Source organism: Somniosus microcephalus, unplaced genomic scaffold (assembly GCF_052327205.1).
Source record: "Somniosus microcephalus isolate GS21.2 unplaced genomic scaffold, FLI_Smic_1.0 unresolved_chr2, whole genome shotgun sequence".
Lineage (NCBI taxonomy): Eukaryota > Metazoa > Chordata > Chondrichthyes > Squaliformes > Somniosidae > Somniosus > Somniosus microcephalus.
Genome location: NW_028225180.1, coordinates 65,915,042 through 65,933,880, shown reverse-complemented (window position 1 = coordinate 65,933,880; position 18,839 = coordinate 65,915,042). Strand labels below are relative to the sequence as shown.

The window sequence follows — 18,839 nt, the reverse complement described above, 5'->3', positions numbered from 1 at the left end:
GGGCTGCCATTAGAGAGGAGATGGTTCAGGTACAGTAAAGGTACATTCCAACAAGGGGGAAAGGTAGGACAACAAAAGTCAGAGCTCCCTGGATAGCAAAAGTGATAGAGAGTAAGAGTAAGATGAAGCAGAAATAGGGGGTGTATGAACGATGTCAGGTTGAGAATACAAGTGAGAACTAGGCTGAATATAGAAAGTTCAGAGGGGAAGTGAAAAAGGAAATAAGAGAGACAAAGAGAGAGTATGAGAAAATATTGGCAGCTAACATAAAAGGAATCCAAAATTTTTTCTATAGGCATATAAATATTAAACGGGTAGTAAGAGGAGGGGTGGGGCCGATTAGGGACCAAAAGAAGGACCTACACATGGAGGCAGAGGGCATGGCTGAGGTACTAAATGAGCACTTTGCATCTGTCTTCACCAAGGAAGAAGATGCTGCCAAAGTCACCTTGAAAGAGGAGGTAGTCGAGATGCTGGATGGGATAAAAATTGATAGAGAAGGCTCTAAAAAGGCATGCTGTACTTATAGATAAGTCACCTGGACTGGATGGGATGGATCCTAGGACGCTGAGTGAGGTAAAGGTGGAAATTGCAGAGGTACTGGCCATAAACTGCCAATCCTTCTTAGATACAGGGGTGGTGCCAGAGGACTGAAGAATTGCAAATGTTACACCCTTGTTCAAAAAAGGGTCAAAGGATAAATCCAGCAACTACAGGACAGTCAGTTTAACCTTGGTAGTGGGAAAGCTTTTAGAAATGATAATCCGGGACAAAATTAACAGTCACTTGGACAAGTGTGGATTAATTAAGGGAAGCCAGCATTGATTTGTTAAAGGCAAATCGTGTTTAACTAACTTGATTTGAGTTTTTAGATGAGGTAACAGAAAGAGTTGATGAGGGCAATGCGGTTTATGTGGTGTACATGGAGTTCCAAAAGGCGTTTGATAAAGTGCCACATTATAGGATTGCCAGAAAATTTGAAGCCCATGGAATAAAAGGGACAGTGGCAGCATAGATACAAAATTGGCTAAGTGACAGGAAACAGAGAGTAGTGGTGAATGGTTGTTTTTCAGACTGGAGGAAGGTATTCAATGGTGTTCCCCAGGGGTTGATACTAGGACAAATGTTTGTCTTGATCTATATTAATGACTTGTCTTGGGTGTGCAGGGCACAATTTCAAAATTCGTAGTTAACACAAAGCTTGGACGTATAGTAAACAGTGAGGAGCGTAGTGATAGACTTCAAAAGGATATAGACAAGCTGGAAATAGTTGAGGCTTGTAATAAGGGAACATCTATAATTATGGGGGATTTTAACTATCATATTAATTGGACAAATCAAATTGGGCAGGGCTGCCTTGAGGAGGAGTTCATTGAGTGTATTAGGGATGGGTTTCTTGAGCAGTATGTAACTAAACCGACCAGGGGGCAAGCAACCTTAGATCTGGTCTTGTGTAACGAGACAGGATTAATAAAAAATGTCCTAGTAAAGGATCCCCTTGGAATGAGTGACCATAACATGGTTGAATTCCATATTCAATTAGAGGGTGAGAAGGTTGGATCTCAAACAAGCGTGTTAAGCTTGAATAAAGGAGACTATGAAGGTATGAGAGCGGAATTGAGTAGAGTGGATTGGGAAAATAGATTAAAGGGTAAGACGATACATGATCAGTGGTGTACATTTAAGGAGTTATTTTACAACTTCCAAAAAATATATATTCCACTGAGAAGAAAAGGATGTAAAAGAAAAGACAGCCATCCGTGGCTAAGTAAAGAAATAAGGATAGTATTCGACTAAAAACAAGGGCATATAAGGTAGCCAAATCTAGAGGGAGGATAGAGGATTGGGAAAACTTTAAAAGACAGCAAAAAGTAACAAAAAGATTAAGAAAGGGAAGATAGATTATGAAAGTAAATTAGCAAAAAATATAAAAACAGATAGTAAGAGTTTTTATAGTTATATAAAAAGAAAAAGGGTGGCTAAAGTAAATGTTGGTCCCTTAGAGGATGAGACCGGGAAATTAATGGTGGGAAATATGGAGATGGCAAAAACACTGAATGAATATTTTATATTAGTCTTTACAGTAGAAGACACTAAGAATATCCCAACACTGGACAAACAGGGGGCTAAAGGGGGGGGGGGGGGAGGAGCTAAACACGATCAAAATCACTAAGGAAGTGGTACTCGGTAAAATAATGGGACTCAAGGCGGATAAATCACCTGGATCTGATGGCTTACATCCTAGGGTCTTGAGGGAAGTGGCGGTAGGGATTGTGGATGCATTGGTAATACTTTTCCAAAACTCCCTGGACTCAGCAAAGGTCCCAGCAGACTGGAAAACTGCTAATGTGACACCCTTATTTAAAAAGGGCAGTAGACAGAAGGCTGGAAACTATAGACCGGTTAGCCTAACATCTGTGGTAGGTAAAAGTTTGGAATCCATTATTAAGGAGACAGTAACAGGACATTTGGATAATCATAATTTAATAGGACAAAGTCAGCATGGTTTTATGAAGGGGAAATCATGTTTGACAAATTTGCTGGAGTTCTTTGAGGAAGTAACATATAGGGTGGATAAAGGGGAACCAGTGGACGTAATGTATTTAGACTTCCAAAAGGCATTTGACAAGGTGCCACACAAAAGATTATTGCTTAAGATAAAAAAATCACGGGATTGGGGGTAATATTCTGGCATGGATAGAGGATTGGCTATCTAACAGAAGGCAGAGAGTTGGGATAAATGGTTCATTCTCAGACTGGCAATCAGTAACTAGTGGTGTTCCGCAGGGGTCAGTGCTGGGTCCCCAACTCTTTACAATCTATATTAACGATTTGGAGGAGGGGACCGAATGTAACATATCAAAGTTTACAGATGATACTAAGATGGGAGAGAAAGTAGTGAGTGAGGAGGACATAAAAAACCTGCAAGGGGACATAGACAGGCTAAGTAAGTGGGCAGAGATTTGGCAGATGGAATACAATACTGGAAAGTGTGAGGTTATGCACTTTGGCAAGAAAAATCGTAGAGCAAGTTATTATCTTAATGGCAAGAAACTGGAGAGTACTGAAGTACAAAGGGATCTGGGGGTCCTGGTGCACGAAACTCAAAAGGTTAGTATGCAGGTGCAGCAAGTGATTAAGAAGGCCAATGGAATGTTGGCTTTCATTGCTAGTGGGATAGAATATAAAAATAGGGAGGTATTGCTTCAGTTGTACAAGGTATTGGTGAGACCGCACCTGGAATACTGCGTACAGTTTTGGTGTCCATACTTAAGAAAGGACATACTTGCTCTCGAGTCAGTACAAAGAAGGTTCACTCGGTTAATCCCGGGGATGAGGGGATGGACATATGAGGAGAGGTTGAGCAGATTGGGACTCTACTCATTGGAGTTCAGAAGAATGAGAGGCGATCTTATTGAAACATATAAGATTGTGAAGGGGTTGGATCGGGTGGATGCGGGGAAGATGTTCCCGATGATGGGTGAAACTAGAACTAGGGGGCATAGTCTTAGAATAAGGGGCTGCTCTTTCAAAACTGAGATGAGGAGGAACTACTTCACTCAGAGGGTGGTAGGTCCATGGAATATGCTGCCCCAAAAAGCTGTAGAAGCTACATCATTACATAAATTTAAAACAGAAATAGGCAGTTTCCTAGAAGTAAAGGGAATTAAGGGTTACGGGGAGCGGGCAGGACTTTGGACATGAGTCTAGGTTCGGAATGGTCATGGCCCTGTGGGTAGCGGAGCGGGCCCAGGGGCCGTGTAGCCTGATCCTGCTCCTATTTCATGTGTCTAATTCTGTTAGATTCAGGAGATGGTTCTGTGATAGTGGATTGGCGGTTAGGATCAGATCAGCCATGATCTTATTGAATGGCGGAGCAGGCTCGAGGGGCCGATTGGCCTACTCCTGCTCCTATTTCTTATGTTCTTACGGTGGAATGGGCAGACACGGGGCAGAAGAAATTTAATGCAATAAAGTGTGAAGTGATACATTTTGGTAGGAGGAACTTGGAGAGGCAATATAAAATAAAGGGTAGAATTCTAAAGGGGCTACACGAACAGAGACCTGGGAGTATATGTGCACAAATCGATGAAGGTGGCAGGACAGGTTGAGAAAGCGATTAAAAAAGCATACGGGATCCTCGACTTCATAAATAGAAGCATAGAGTACAAAAGCAAGGAAGTAATGATGAACCTGGTTCGTCCTCAACTGGAGTATTGTGTCCCGTTCTGGGCACCGCACATTAGGAAAGATGTGATGGCCTTAAAAAGGGTGCAGAAAAGATTTCCAAAAGTGGTTACAGGGATGAGGGACTTCAGTTACATGGATAGACTGGAGAAACTTGGGTTCTTCTCCTTAGAGCAGAGAAGGTTGAGAGGAGACTTAATAGAGGTGTTCAAAATCGTGAGTCTAGACAGAGTAGAGGGAGAGAAACTGTTCCCATTAGTGGAAGGGTCGAGAACCAGAGGACACCGCTATAAAGGTGATTGGCAGAATGTCCAAAGGCGTCATGAGGATAAACATTTTAAAGCAGCGAGTGGTTAGTATCTAAAATGCACTGCCTGAAAGGGTGATGGAGGCAGATTCACTTGTGGCTTTCAAAAGGGAATTGGATATGTACCTGAAGGAAGGAAAAATGAAGGGCTACGAGGAAAGGGCGGGGCAGTGAGACTAGCTGACGGGCCAAATGGCCTCTTTCTGTGCTATAACCATTCTATGATACTATGAAAATGAAACTGGGTTTGTTCCAATTTGCTATATGTTGACAGAGGGTCAGAATTGGCTTTTATTAAATAAACCACGGTCTGTGTGAAGCCTTTAAATGCCCCTCAGTCTGGTCTCATTCCAATCATCAGAATCACCCTCCTGGAGTCCCATCGCTTCTTAACCCTCGCATTTTACGGGAATGGTCTCATTATTCCGCTAACTAAATGCACAGCGGCGATTGCCTATGTGTATCCCTTGTATCAATCTGTATAATATCTCGAGGTGAGGTAGGTTTTCCCCAAGGTGAGGTATATTGTGAAACAGCGCTAAATGCTGCTGTAAAATCCGTCCTGGATTTTATGTAACAAGGACAGTTCATGCTTTCCAGGTAATGCACAAGGTTGAAATGTCCATGCATTCTTATTTTATAGGGGAGCGAGGTCTCTGTCTTTATGTCCAATTAAACGCTATAGTTCAGTTCCATTTAATGCCATATTTGGAGCAGACATCTCATAAATTCCATGAATTTCTTTTTGGAAAGCCTCCATTCTCATTTCCTTCCTTAGAATTGTGGTTCAGTCTCGTTATCACTGTGATGAAATATATGCCTTCATCAGCCCCTGTGTTTTACCTGCATTGTATTGTGTGTACCGCCCCCCCTTTTCCCCTATTGTGTGCATTGGCTCCGCCCCTGTCTTTTGTCATATAAAGGTCTCAAGAGCTGTATGAGTCATTCTGCCAGACGAATCCGATGTGGAATGACGTGCAATGTTCTTAGCGATTAAAAGCCTTCAGTTGAATCCTTTAACTTCTTGTCTTTGTGTTATTGATGGCACATCAATTTTAATCGCTAAAACACCAAGATGGATCGACTCCTGAAACCAGAGCGCTTGGACCTGGACCCCCATGCCACAGACGCAGCCACACAGTTCGGACACTGGTTCCAATGCTTCGAATTTTTCATCGAAACCTCAGCCACCGCCATAGCAGCCGCGACCGCCACCGGAGACGTGAAACTGGGAATCCTGCGAAACCGGGTGAGTCATCGGGTCTCTCCTCTCATCCGAGATGCCACCAGCTACGAGGATGCCTGCACCATTCTGAAGGCCCACTACGTGCGGCCAATAAACGAGGTGTACGCCAGGCATCTCCTGACTACTCGCACGCAGCGACATGGTGAGTCACTAGAGGACTTCATGCTAAGCCTAAAAGTACTGGGCAGAGACTGTAACTGTAAGGCCGTGTCTGCCACCGTGTACATGGAGGAGCTGATCCGAGACTCCTTTATTGCGGGCCTCAGTTCAAATTACATTCGGCAGAAACTGTTTGAAAAGGAGGGACTGGACTTAAAACAGGCTATGGGCATAGCGCGATCGCTGGATATGGCCCAGAGGAACTCTGAATCCTGTTCCTCAGGCCACGCGGCCCACTCCGCCTCGTGCGCGCCGTGGGGGCCGCCATCTTGGAAGCCATCTTCACCTCCCAGGTCTCAGGCCAGCCCAGCACCGTCGGAGCCCCAGCCTCCACCCAGGAGCCCCACTACTGCTGCGATGCATCGGGGCCCGAAATGCTACTTCTGCGGCCAGGACAAACACTCCAGGCATCTGTGCCCAGTGAAGGGCACCACCTGTTTTAAATGCGGGAAGAAAGGACATTTCAGTAAAGTCTGCAGAGGGAACCCCGCCTCCAACTCCGCCACCGCCGCGTGCGCGCCGTGGGGGCGGCCATCTTGTCCACCCTCATGGAGTCCACCATCTTGTCCCGACTACACGGACCCCCAGGACCCACTGGTGGCCTCAATCACAGTGGATCAATCCAGGCCGCATCTGTTGTCTAGATCGATGATGGACATAGAGGTAAACGGGAACAAGGTTAAGTGCCTGATTGACTGCGGGAGCACCGAAAGCTTTATTCATCCTAGCCTGGTAAAACGACTTTCACTAACGATAGTCCCTACACAGGGCAAAAATCGCCATGGCTGATAAGACTCATACCTCAAAAACTACAGGTTTCTGCGCAGTTATGTTGTCGGTAAAAGGCACTGATTACAGAGATTTTAAACTGTTGATAATGCCAGATCTCTGTGTGAGCGTGATCTTGGGTCTGGACTTCCAGTGCCACCACCAAAGTATCACGCTTACCTACGGTGGGTCCCAGCCGCCCCTCAGTGTGCGGTCTGGCTACCCTGAAGGTCAAGCCGCCCTCTCTGTTCGCCAACCTCACACCCAACTGTCGACCCATAGCGACCAAGAGTAGGCGGTACAGCTGGGAGGACAGACGGTTCATTGCGTCTGAAGTAGAAAGACTCAAGCGGGAGGGTATCATCGAATGCAGTACCAGCCCGTGGCGTGCCCAGGTAGTAGTGGTTAAGGGTAGCGAAAAGAAGCGGATGGTGATAGATTATAGCCAGACGGTTAATCTATACACCCAGCTAGACGCCTACCCTCCATATCCGCTATGCGGGGCAGTTAACCAAATTGCGCAATACCAGGTGTTTTCCACCATCGACCTAAAATTGGCATACCACCAGCTCCCCATTAGGCCGGAGGACCGTCCATACACCGCCTTCGAGGCGAACGGACGCCTCTACCACTTCCTCAGAGTCCCCTTTGGGGTAATGAATGGGGTCTCGGTCTTCCAGCGGGAGATGGACCGCATGGTCGATGAGAACCAGTTAACAGCCACCTATCCATACCTAGACAACGTCACCATCTGCGGCCACGACCAGCAAGACCACGACTCGAACCTCGCGAGATTTCTGAAAACCGCCCTCAGACTCAATCTCACCTACAACGAGGATAAGTGTGTCTTTAGCACCACACGCCTCTGTATCCTGGGCTGCGTGGTGGAAAACGGGGAAATCGGTCCGGACCCCGACCGATTGCGCCCCCTACGGGAGCTACCCCTACCAAACACTCCCAAGGCCCTGAAAAGGTGCCTGGGGTTTTTCTCCTATTACGCCCAATGGGTCCCCAATTATTCCGACAAGGCCCGTCCCCTCCTGAAATCAACGTCCTTCCCACTCACGGCCGAGGCCCACGCCGCCTTCAACAGCATTAAACACGACATTGAGAAGGCCGCGCTGTGGGCAGTGGACGAAAACATCCCTTTCCAGGTCGAAAGCGATGCGTCCGACTTCGCTTTAGCAGCCACCCTCAACCAGGATGGGCGGCCCGTAGCCTTTTTCTCAAGAACCCTCCAAGGGCCCGAGATCAGGCACTCCTCGGTAGAGAAGGAGGCCCAGGCCATAGTGGAGGCAGTGCGGCACTGGAGGCACTACCTAGCCAGCAAACGCTTCACCCTGCTTACCGACCAGCGGTCGGTAGCCTTCATGTTTATCAACAGAGGGGGAAGATCAAGAACGACAAAATTCTCAGGTGGCGGATCGAACTCGCCACGTTTGAGTACGACATAATATATAGGCCGGGGGCCCTCAACGAATCCCCCGACGCCCTATCACGAGGGATGTGTGCCAGCATCCAGGGGGACAGGCTACAGGGCCTCCACAATGGCCTCTGCCACCCGGGGGTCACCCGGCTATTTCACTTTATAAAATCCCGTAACCTGCCCTATTCCATCGAGCAGGTCCGGTCTATGACCAGGGACTGCCGCACCTGTGCGGAATGCAAGCCCCGTTTTTACAGGCCCGACCGAGCCCACCTGATCAAAGCTACATGGCCATTCGAGCGCCTGAGCTTAGATTTCAAGGGTCCACTCCCCTCCACCGACCGCAATGTGTACTTTCTCAACATTGTGGACGAGTACTCCCGCTTCCCATTCGCCTACCCCTGCCCAGACATGACCAGTGCCACGGTCATCAAGTGCCTCGGCAGCCTGTTTTGCACGTTCGGCATGCCAAACTACATCCACACTGACAGGGGGGCGTCGTTCATGAGCGACGAACTGCACCAATACCTGCTGTCGAAGGGGATAGCCACGAGTCGGACCACTAGTTATAACCCCCGGGGCAATGGGCAAGTGGAGAGGGAGAACGCGACGGTGTGGAAGGCGGTCACCTTAGCACTAAGGTCTAAAGGCCTCCCTACCTCCCGCTGGCAAGAGGTCCTCCCAGACGTACTCCACTCGATAAGGTCGCTACTGTGTACTGCTACTAACGCCACTCCTCACGAGAAGATGTTTGTTTTTCCCCGCAAATCAACCTCGGGAGTGTCCCTACCTTCGTGGCACTCCACCCCAGGGACAGTCCTATTACGGAAGCATGTGAGGGGCCACAAAATGGATCCCCTCGTGGAGGCAGTACACCTACTCCACGCAAACCCACAGTACGCGTACGTCAAGCACGCCGACGGGCGTGAGGATACCGTGTCCATAAAGGACCTCGCCTCGGCACGAAGCGACGACGACCCATCCTCACCAACCCCAGAAGAACCTCCACCATCCCCAGAGGTATCCTCACTACCCCCAGAAGTACCTGCAACACCCCCAGCACATGGGTATGCCCAGGAGGGCACCACGGACTCCCGGTCGGAACCCGAGGTACTGTTGCGACGTTCAGGAAGGACTATCACACCCCCGGACAGACTAAATCTGTAGAAGGGGTGAATGTGATGAAATATATGCCTTCATCAGCCCCTGTGTTTTACCTGCATTGTATTGTGTGTACCGCCCCCCCTTTTCCGCTATTGTGTGTATTGGCTCCGCCCCTGTCTTTTGTCATATAAAGGCCTCAAGAGCTGTATGAGTCATTCTGCCAGACGAATCCGATGTGGAATGACGTGCAATGTTCTTAGCGATTAAAAGCCTTCAGTTGAATCCTTTAACTTCTTGTCCTTGAGTTATTGATGGCACATCAATCACTTTGTACATTATTGCTAAATTCGGCTCTCAATTTTACCTGGAGTGTGCAGTGTTTTTTTCTAAATAACAAAAGACTTCAATAATTCAATTAACGGTTATAGAAACAAAAACAGTTACCTCAACACTTCACATTTGCACAGAGCAGGTTGCAGCCGCTGGAGTCCTTCACACTGAATGGAGCAGTTCCGCAGATCGAGTTGCTTTACTGTATGGCAGAGTCCAATGGCATGAGATATGACTGCACAGTCAATCGGGGTGAGTGGCAGTGCTTTCTGTGAATCAGAATCTCCAAATTTAAGTCTTTCCACTGATCCCACAGTGGTCTGTGCCAGTGCTTTATTCTGAGACTCAATCAGGTAGTGCAATGTGTTCAGGAGGTTCCTTTTATCAGTTTCACTCCCTGTGTTCCCAATCTGCCCTTCAACCTTCTCCTTCACCCAGTCAATCACTCGGCAGGTGGTTTGATGAAGAAATGGACCCAGAAACTCCTCCAGGGGCCGAGCTGCCTGTGGGGCGGAGAGACCAGCAACAAAACGGAGAAATATCTCAAATCGCCCATCTTCCTTGCTGTGGGCTTCACTGAGGAGTTTCCGGATGTCCCCGGGATCTGGAGTCAGGAATTGTGCGAGTGCGGCTACAAACTCTTGGATGGTGAGGTGCGGGAATGTGTACACCACGCTCTGGGCAGAATCATCTCTCTCCAAAAGTTCCATCATGAACCCAGACAGGAACTGGGAAGGTTGCAGATTGCACTTGATCAAATCTCCATTTCTAAACACAATCTTCTTCTCGGAGACTCCTGTGAAGGCCATCTCACCAACCTTCAATAACACATCACAGGGGCTTTCAATTTCTTGGCCATGGTTTTTCAGAAAGTTGTAAATATAGTAGGAATATAGTTGGGTGATGGTCTTGGGAACTCGCTGCTGTTTCCAGTCTCTTTGTGTAAAGAAGGGACCCAGTGACAGACTGAGGATCCAGCAATAGGAAGGGTTGTAGCACATGGTGTACAGGGTCTCATTCTCCTCCACGTGTTTGAAAACAGCTGCTGCCACCGTCTGATCTTCAAAACACTTGTTGAAATATTCCTTCCGCTCTTCACCAACAAATCCCAGGATTTCAGCCCAGACACTGATCTCAGCCTTTTCCAATAACTGTAATGCAGTTGGGCGGCTGGTCACTAGCACTGAACATCCTGGAAGCAGCTTTTTCTGTATTAAACTGTACACAATGTCAGACACGTCACAGGGGAACTCAGGGTCCATGCACATATATGGAGGTGGTGTATCTGTCGGATTGTCAGCAAAGTCGATACTGTCCTTGAATTCATTCAAACTATCGAAGATAAAAAGCAAACTGGCGGGATTCTTCCAGAGCTCTTCCAGACTATTCGCCAGGTAAGGATAGGAAACCAGAATCATATCCTTCAGTGTTGTTTTGCAGTTAAAGGTGTTCAAATCGCGGAATTTAAAACTGAAAACAAATTGGAAGTGTGGGTATATTTTCCCAGTGGCCCAGTCATAAACTAGTTTTTGTATCATTGTCGTTTTCCCAATTCCCGGATCTCCAATGACAACTGCTGAACATCCTGAATTAAATTGCACAACATCTCCCTTTGTTGTATGGAGCAAACCTACTTCTCGGGAAAAACTACTTCGGAACAATTGATCCATGCGGATCTTTTCCAGTTCTTTCTGGAGATGCATCTCTCTGCATTTTTCATGGTCCTTGCCACGTGCCAGCAGTTCATGCTCTACCAGTTTCCGATGACGAACAGGAGAAATGATTGTCAGCTCAGTGTATCGGTCCTCCAACTGGGAAATCTTCACCTTCTCCTTTATTAGAATAGTCTTCATTTCAATTGTTTCATTTTGCTGTCGGAGTTTTTCCTTGTGTTGCTGTTGAGCATCTTCAATGAAAACAGACAGATGTAAATCCGCTTTATCTGATAGGAGATTGCAACACTACTTAATTTACAGTTTGCATATGACTCACTCCTGAAAATAGAAACAGTTGATGAGAATGTCGGTATGACAATATTAACCTGCAATGTCATTGGGACTGAACAACCCAAATTGGAATAAGTCTTACATGGAACAATGCAATTGTTGATCTATGGGTTATAGTGGACACTCAGTTCATAAACATTGGAAATTTCGTATTGGGCGACATTGGAATAGAGACAGAGTACAAATGGAACTACATTATACTGTTGTTGTGTTTACTCATTGTCAGACCATTAGGGCCATCATGTGCAGTTTTGGTCTCCTAGTTATAGATAGAACATTATTGTACTTCAGAAGGTGCAGATGCCAACCACAAATATTTTGTCAGGCATTTTGTTGATAAACTATGTGAAAATCTACAGCTGCATTGCCTTCGATTTTTGACTTTTGCTGATCGTTTGCAACGGTCAATACCAGATCGTCCGATTTTGCGTTCTATTGGAATCAACTGCCAAAAGTTAAAATTTATCCTCTCTATTACCAAGTTGCCTAGAACTCTTACTGAAAGTAGGCAAAAGTCCAATAAACAAGAGCTTCATTGAATCCACAATACTATCCCTAACCTTCCTCCCAGAATAATGTTATATTAATGGCCCAGAAATTTGGGTCGGAGGCTTCCCGCGGGTGCAAGCCCCGTGAGATTCCAATCCTGGGCCTGCTCCAACTGCCGGCGCGCACTGCTTGTGTATCCCAGGGGCGCAGTTAGTTCAGTGCGTCCCCTGGGATCACGTGGGCCATGGAGAGCCAATGGTAGCAGGGAATGCTTCATTCATAAGTTTGACAGGAAGAGCTGTCAAACCTATAAATACTATAAGCCCCAAAACATCACTAAAACTTCAAATACATTTATTTTTTAATCACCTTTTTAAAATAACTATAAATTACATGAAATAACTATTTTAAACAATAATTTAAATTTTTGAAAAATTATTTACATTTTCTAACGGGGCTAAAAATAAACTTACCTTTCTTTAAAGTATTTAAAAATAATTTGGCCCAGAAATTCGGGTCCCAACGCGTGAGTACGCATGGGGTACTCACGCGTAGGCACAACGAAAGTGTCGGTTTCGTGCATGCACTGCGCATGCGCGGGAAACCGGCACTTCCGTTCCCCTGAAAGAAGGGGTTCAGAGGTGGAACGTGTGCGCCGGAGAGGCAGCGCGTGCGCATGGAACTTACGTTTTTTTTCCAGGTTTTTCCGGGAGGGTAAGTCTCCAGCAGTTACACATATAAAAAAGCAGGCGCAAGGCCTGCTTTTAACAAGGGTAAGTGGTGAATTAATTAAAATATTTTTTCCACAGGTTTATTATTTTTAAATACCTTTCTTTAAAGTAAGTTTATTTTTAGCCCCGTTAGAAAATGTAATTAATGTTTTCAATAAGTTAAATTATTGTTTAAAAGTTATTTTATGTAATTTATAGTTATTTTAAAAAAAAAAATTATTTGAAGTTTTAGTGATGTTTTGGGGCTTATACTACTTACAGGTTTGACAGCTCTTCCTGTCAAACTTATGAATGAAGCATTCTGCTACCATTGGTTCTCCATGGCCCACGTGATCCCAGGGGATGCATCGAACTAACTGCGCCCCTGGGATACGCAAGCACTGCTCGCCGGCAGTTGGACGAGGCCCAGGATCGGAATCCCACGGGGGCCCACAGCTCAACGGCAGGCGCGCTAGGTTAAGTGCAGGTTGGAGGCTTGCACCCGCGGGAAGCCTCTGACCCAAATTTCTGGGCCATTAAATCTGTGGAAAAAATGTTTTAATTAATTCCCCACTTACCTTGTTAAAAGCAGGCCTTGCGCCTGCTTTTTAAAAGTGCAACTCCTGGAGACTTACCCTCCTGGAGAACCCTGCAAAAAAAACGTAAGTTCCATGCGCACGCGCTGCCACTCCCGCGCACGCGTTCCACCTCTGAACCCCTTCTTTCAGGGGAACGGAAGTGCCGGTTTCCCAAACATGCGCAGTGCATGCATGAAACCGGCACTTCCATTGGGCCTACAGGTGAGTACCCCGTGCGTACTCACCTGTGGAGACCCGAATTTCTGGGCCATAATATACGGAAATCCATTAATTTATACCGATCATGCATGTGTAGAGAAGGGGAGGGGTGGTTGGATTAGATTGTGCCTAGATATGGCCCTTATATGACTCCACTATTTCAATGGAGACAAATGTAACAATCAACAGCTTGGCCTGGCCTATTTCACCTTCCACAAACTTATAAACTAAAATGGTACAATTTTAAAGCGGGTGCAGGAACAGAAAGACCTCGGGGTGTGGAACACAATCCGTTGAACATAAGAACATAAGAAATAGGAGCAGGAGTAGGCCATTTGGCCCTTCAAGCCTGCTCCGCCATTCAATGTGATCATGGCTGATCTTCTGCCTCAACTCCATTCACCGGCCATATCGATATATCCCTTGATGCCTTTACTAGTCAGAAATCTATCGACTTCTGTTTTGAATATACCCAATGACTGAGCCTCCACAGCCCTCTGGGGTAGAGAGTTCCAAAGATTCACCACCCTCTGAAGAAATGTCTTCTCATCTCAGTCCTGAATAGCCTACCCTTTATTCTGAGGCTGTGGCCCCTGGTTCTAGACTCCCCAGCCAAGGGAAACATTCTCCCAGCATCCATCCTATCAAGCCCTGTAATAATTTTGTATGCTACAATGAGATTCCCTCTCATTCTTCTTAATTCAAGAGAATACAGGCCTAGCTTACTCAATCTCTTCCCATATGACAGTCCCGCCAACCCAGGAATCAATCTCGTGAACCTCCGTTGCACTCCCTCTATGGCAAATATATCTTTCCTTAGGTAAGGAGACCAAAATTGTGCACAGTACTCCAGGTGTGGTCTCACCAAGGCCCTATATAATTGGAGTAAGACTTCTTTACTCCTGCATGCAAATCCTCTTGTAATGAAGGCCAGCATACCATTTGCCTTCCTAATGGCTTGCTGCACCTGCACATTCACTTTGTGACTCAGGTACAAGGACATCCAGGTCCTTTTGAGCATCTGCATTCCCCAATCTTTCACCATTTAGGAAATACTCTGCCTTTGTTTTTTCTACCAAAGTGGATAACTTCACATTTATCCACATTATATTCCATCTGCCATGTTCTCACCCACTCACTGACCCTGTCGAGATCCCCTTGAAGCCTCTTCACATCCTCTTCACAACTGACACTGCCACCTAGCTTTGTATCATCAGCAAATTTGGAAATGTTACATTTAGTCCCCTCATCCAAATCATTGATATAGATTGTGAATAGTTGGGGCCCAAGCACCGATCCTTGCAATACCCCACTAGTCACAGCCTGCCATCCTGAAAAAGATCCGTTTATCCCAACTCTTTGAAGGTGGTAGGAGAAGTTGATGAGGCTGTTAGACACGTATACAGGATCATGGGTTTTTACATAGAGGCAGAGAGTGCAAAAGCAAGGAGGTTATGCTAAAGCTTTATAAATCACTGGTCAGTTCTCAGCTGGAGTATTGTGTCCCACCCTGGGTACCACACTTTAGGAAGAATGTCAAAGTTTTGGAGAGGGTGAGGAGCAGCTTTACTTGAATGGTACCAGGGGTGAGGGAGAATGAATATTATAATGGGATCCGATAGTGTAAATAAGCACAGACTATTTCCACTAGCATGTGGGTTGGTAACCAGAGGACACAGATTTAAGGTTATTGACAAAAGAACCAGAGAGAAGGTGAAGGTAATAAAGAAGATGAAGGCAGTGAGTTGCTGTGGTCTGGAATGCACTGCCTGAAAGGCTGGTGGAAGCAGATTCAATAGTAACTTTCACAAGGAAATTGGAAATATACTTGAAAAGGTAAACGTTGCAGGGCTGTGGGGAAGGAGCAGGGGAATGGGATAATTGGATAGCTCTTTCACAAAGCTGGCAATGGGAACAATGTTCTTTGTGCTGTATGATTCGATCATGCCACAATTCAGCTGTCGAATGAACTCAACACGGTTGATTTTAACTCTTTAATTATCACTGTTCAAAACTCCCAGTGCTGAATTTTTGACTTTTCAATGTTGCCGACGTTTCCTGACAAGAGAGACCTGGCCAAGACAACAGCTGGACAACCAGCAGGAGTAGAGCCAACATCTGCAAATTTACAAATTACTCCAGCCATAGTACGAATTGCAACTCCAATCCAGTTTGAATTTTTGAGATGAACGACAAATGCAAACATAGTTCGATTCCGTCACCCAACTCCTTGAACTTTTGTTTCCGAGAGGGGTGAAATTGGATATGGGGCGGGGAAGTATAACAAGCGCAATAGCATTTGCCGACCATTACACGACACGCCCGATATTCAGTTCTACTGAAGTCAATGGAAGGGAATACTGGTGGAGCGGGACAGGCGGACAATGCATTATGGCATGTTTGGCATCGCCGCCCATTTCCAATCTCACCTTCCTAGAAATCTGTAAGCAAATGGTCAGTGTCAAATCTTTGATCAACAGAAGTGAAATAAACTGCAATTAATTTCCATTTCATGACATACCCTTCAGCTGATCGGGTACTTCTGATATCCCTTCAGTGATGACTGCATAATGTGACAGATCAGAACCTGTTTAAACCAAATTATTTCAATGAACTCAGATATGCATACAATTGAATAAGAATATGTAGTTTTAGATCTGAAATTAATTCAGTGCGTGATTATACGGTACCGTGTTCCTCTATTTCTTTCAGTATTTTGTCCAACTTTGGTACCCCATGGCGCATTTTTACAAATGATTCCCACATCACCCTCCGGGCCCCAGAACCTTTCTCCATCACCAGATTCAGAAGAAGTTTGGAACTTTCAGCCTTGTCTCCATTGTCCGCAAGCTCAGTGACTTTCTGCAAAGAACAACAACCAATATATTGAGGAGCAGAGTGAAGGTCATAAAGTGAAAGTGTGGAGGGAAAGGATCATCCCGCGATGCTGTTCCACCAGTTTTAACGGTGGTGCAAAGAATCCAATCAGAGGGATGTGTACTGATTTATTCTGGTCATGTTGCCCCAGTGATTGAAGGGACACAAGAACAGGAAATGAGGTTGTAAAGTGTAAAGTTTTGCCAGAGTCTGAGAATCACCCAGGTTCTGGTGCAGAATATCAACCCCATGATACACCCAACCACGACTCACATTCTGCACACAATACTTACCCTCCCAGATGTGTCTTCCACAGCTGCCTGCTCTTCTTTCTAATGTCAACAAGTACACCAACAACTATACACTCAATTACTGATGATTTTCAGTAGGAATATGCATTATGCATTGTTCATTAACCATGGGCCTATTGCAGATGGGTCAATGCAGCTGAACACGGTGGGTTTTAAAGTTACAACGTAGGGACTGCCTAAATATCAACCTATTCCCAACTTGCCCTATTTACAGTGCTTGGAGTCGGGAGCGGAGGGACCAGTGAGCCGAGGCCCGGGTGAGTATAAAACCTCACTTTCGCGGGCTTTCTTAGTGTGACGTCACCAGAAAGCAGGTAAGTGATTGGGTGGCAAGTATTTCTCTCTTTTTAAAATTAAACTCGGTGGTTTATAGTATGTTTGTAAACCAGAGCCCTTAAGTATATCATTTAGCTGTAAGGTAACTTCAATTCTGCGGTTTATATTTTCTAGGGTCTCTCTGGTGTAGCGGGGACTTCTGCCATACAAGCGCCCTAGAGTATATCTTTAATTGGTGGTATTGAATTAATTTAAATAAATTAAAGGGTAAGTCATGTCAGGACAGCCCAGCCCCGTGTTATGCTCCACCTGCGCTATGTGGGAATTCAGGGACGCTGCCGGTGTCCCTGACGACCATGTGTGCCAGAAATGTATCCAGCTGCAGCAACTCGCAGACCGCATTGAGGCGCTGGAGCTGCAGATGGATGAGTTTTGGAGCATTCGCGATGCTGAGAGCGTCGTGGATAGCATGATTAGTGAGTTGGTCACACCGCAGATAAGGGCTGCACTGGCAGAAGGGAACTGGGTGACCATCAGGTGGAGCAGTAGAAGCAGGCAGGTAGTGCAGGGGACCCCTGTGGCCACCCCCCTCTCAAACAGGTATACTGATTTGGATACTGTTGAGGGGGATGACTTACCAGGGGAAGGCAGCAGCAGCCAACTTCCTAGCACCAGGGGTGCTTCTGCTGCTCAGGAAGGGAGGAAAAAGAGTGGGAGAGCAATAGTGGTAGGGGATTCTATCGTAAGGGGAACAGATAGGTGTTTCTGTGGCCATAGACGTGCCTCCAGGATGGTTTGTTGCCTCCCTGGTGCCAGGGTCAAGGATGTCATTGAACGGCTGCAGGGCATTCTGAAGGGGGAGGGTGAACAGTCAGAGGTCGTGGTTCACATTGGGACCAACGACATGGGTAGGAAGAGGGATGAGTTCCTGCAGCAAGAATTTAGGGAGCTAGGTAGCAGATTAAAGAGCAGGACCTCAAAAGGTTGTAATCTCTGGATTACTCCCAGTGCCACGTGCTAGTGAGTATAGGAATAGGAGGACAGAGCAGATGAATGTGTGGCTAAAGAGTTGGTGCAGGAGCGAGGGCTTTAGTTTCCTGGATCACTGGGTCTGCTTCTGGGGAAGGTGGGACTTGTACAAGTCGGACGGGTTGCACCTGAACCAGAACAGGACAAATATCCTTGCGGGGAGGTGTGCTAGCACTGTTGGGGGGGGGGGTTTAAAATAACTTGGCAGGGGGATGGGATACAGAGTGGAGCTATAATAGGGGGTGATGTACAGCCAAATATAGAGGAAGAAAGTCAGCTTGGAAGGCAGAGCAAATATGTAACGGCACAAGGGAGTAGGGCAAGGCTGGATGGCATTTATTTTAATGCAAGGAGTCTTGAGAATAAGGTGGATGAACTGAAGGTGTTGATGAACACATGGGAGTATGATATTGTTGCTATCACGGAGACATGGTTGAGGGAGGGGCAAGACTGGCAGCTCAATATTCCGGGGTATAGAATCTTCAGGCGAGACAGAGGGGGGGGGGGCGGGTAAAAGAGGAGGGGGGTGTCGCAATATTAATTAAGTCAATTACTGCTGTAAGGAGGGATGATATATTAACAGGTTCCTCTAATGAGGCCACATGGGCAGAACTTAAAAACAAAAAGGGGGCAAGCACTTTGCTGGGAGTGTACTACAGTATAGGCCCTCAAACGGTCAGGGGGAGATAGAGGAACAGATATGTAGGCAAATCTCAGAGAAATGTGCAAATAATAGGGTGATAATAGTGGGGGATTTCAACTTCCCCAATATTAACTGGGATAGTCAGAGTGTAAAAGGCTTAGAGGGTGCAGAAT

General features: G+C 46.2%; 1 protein-coding gene across 3 annotated transcripts in view; it reads right to left on the bottom strand.

The window, feature by feature from the left end:
- LOC147092763 (NACHT, LRR and PYD domains-containing protein 3-like) overlaps positions 1-18,830 on the bottom strand; it is a 28,431-nt gene extending 9,601 nt beyond the window's left edge. Inside the window, exons 1-4 of one of the 3 annotated variants that reach the window (XM_085976008.1) lie at positions 16,221-18,830; positions 16,052-16,117; positions 9,643-11,434; positions 3,553-6,334 (exon numbers count right to left, since the gene is read on the bottom strand). In XM_085976008.1, coding sequence (XP_085832134.1) covers positions 6,247-6,334; positions 9,643-11,434; positions 16,052-16,117; positions 16,221-16,326 — 2,052 coding nt within the window. In that variant the 5' untranslated portion in view covers positions 16,327-18,830 and the 3' untranslated portion in view covers positions 3,553-6,246. Of the gene's footprint in view, positions 1-3,552; positions 6,335-9,642; positions 11,435-16,051; positions 16,118-16,220 lie in introns of those variants that run through there. The other 2 variants (XM_085976006.1, XM_085976007.1) reach the window with 2 other exon arrangements.
- Positions 18,831-18,839: the final 9 nt, after the last annotated feature.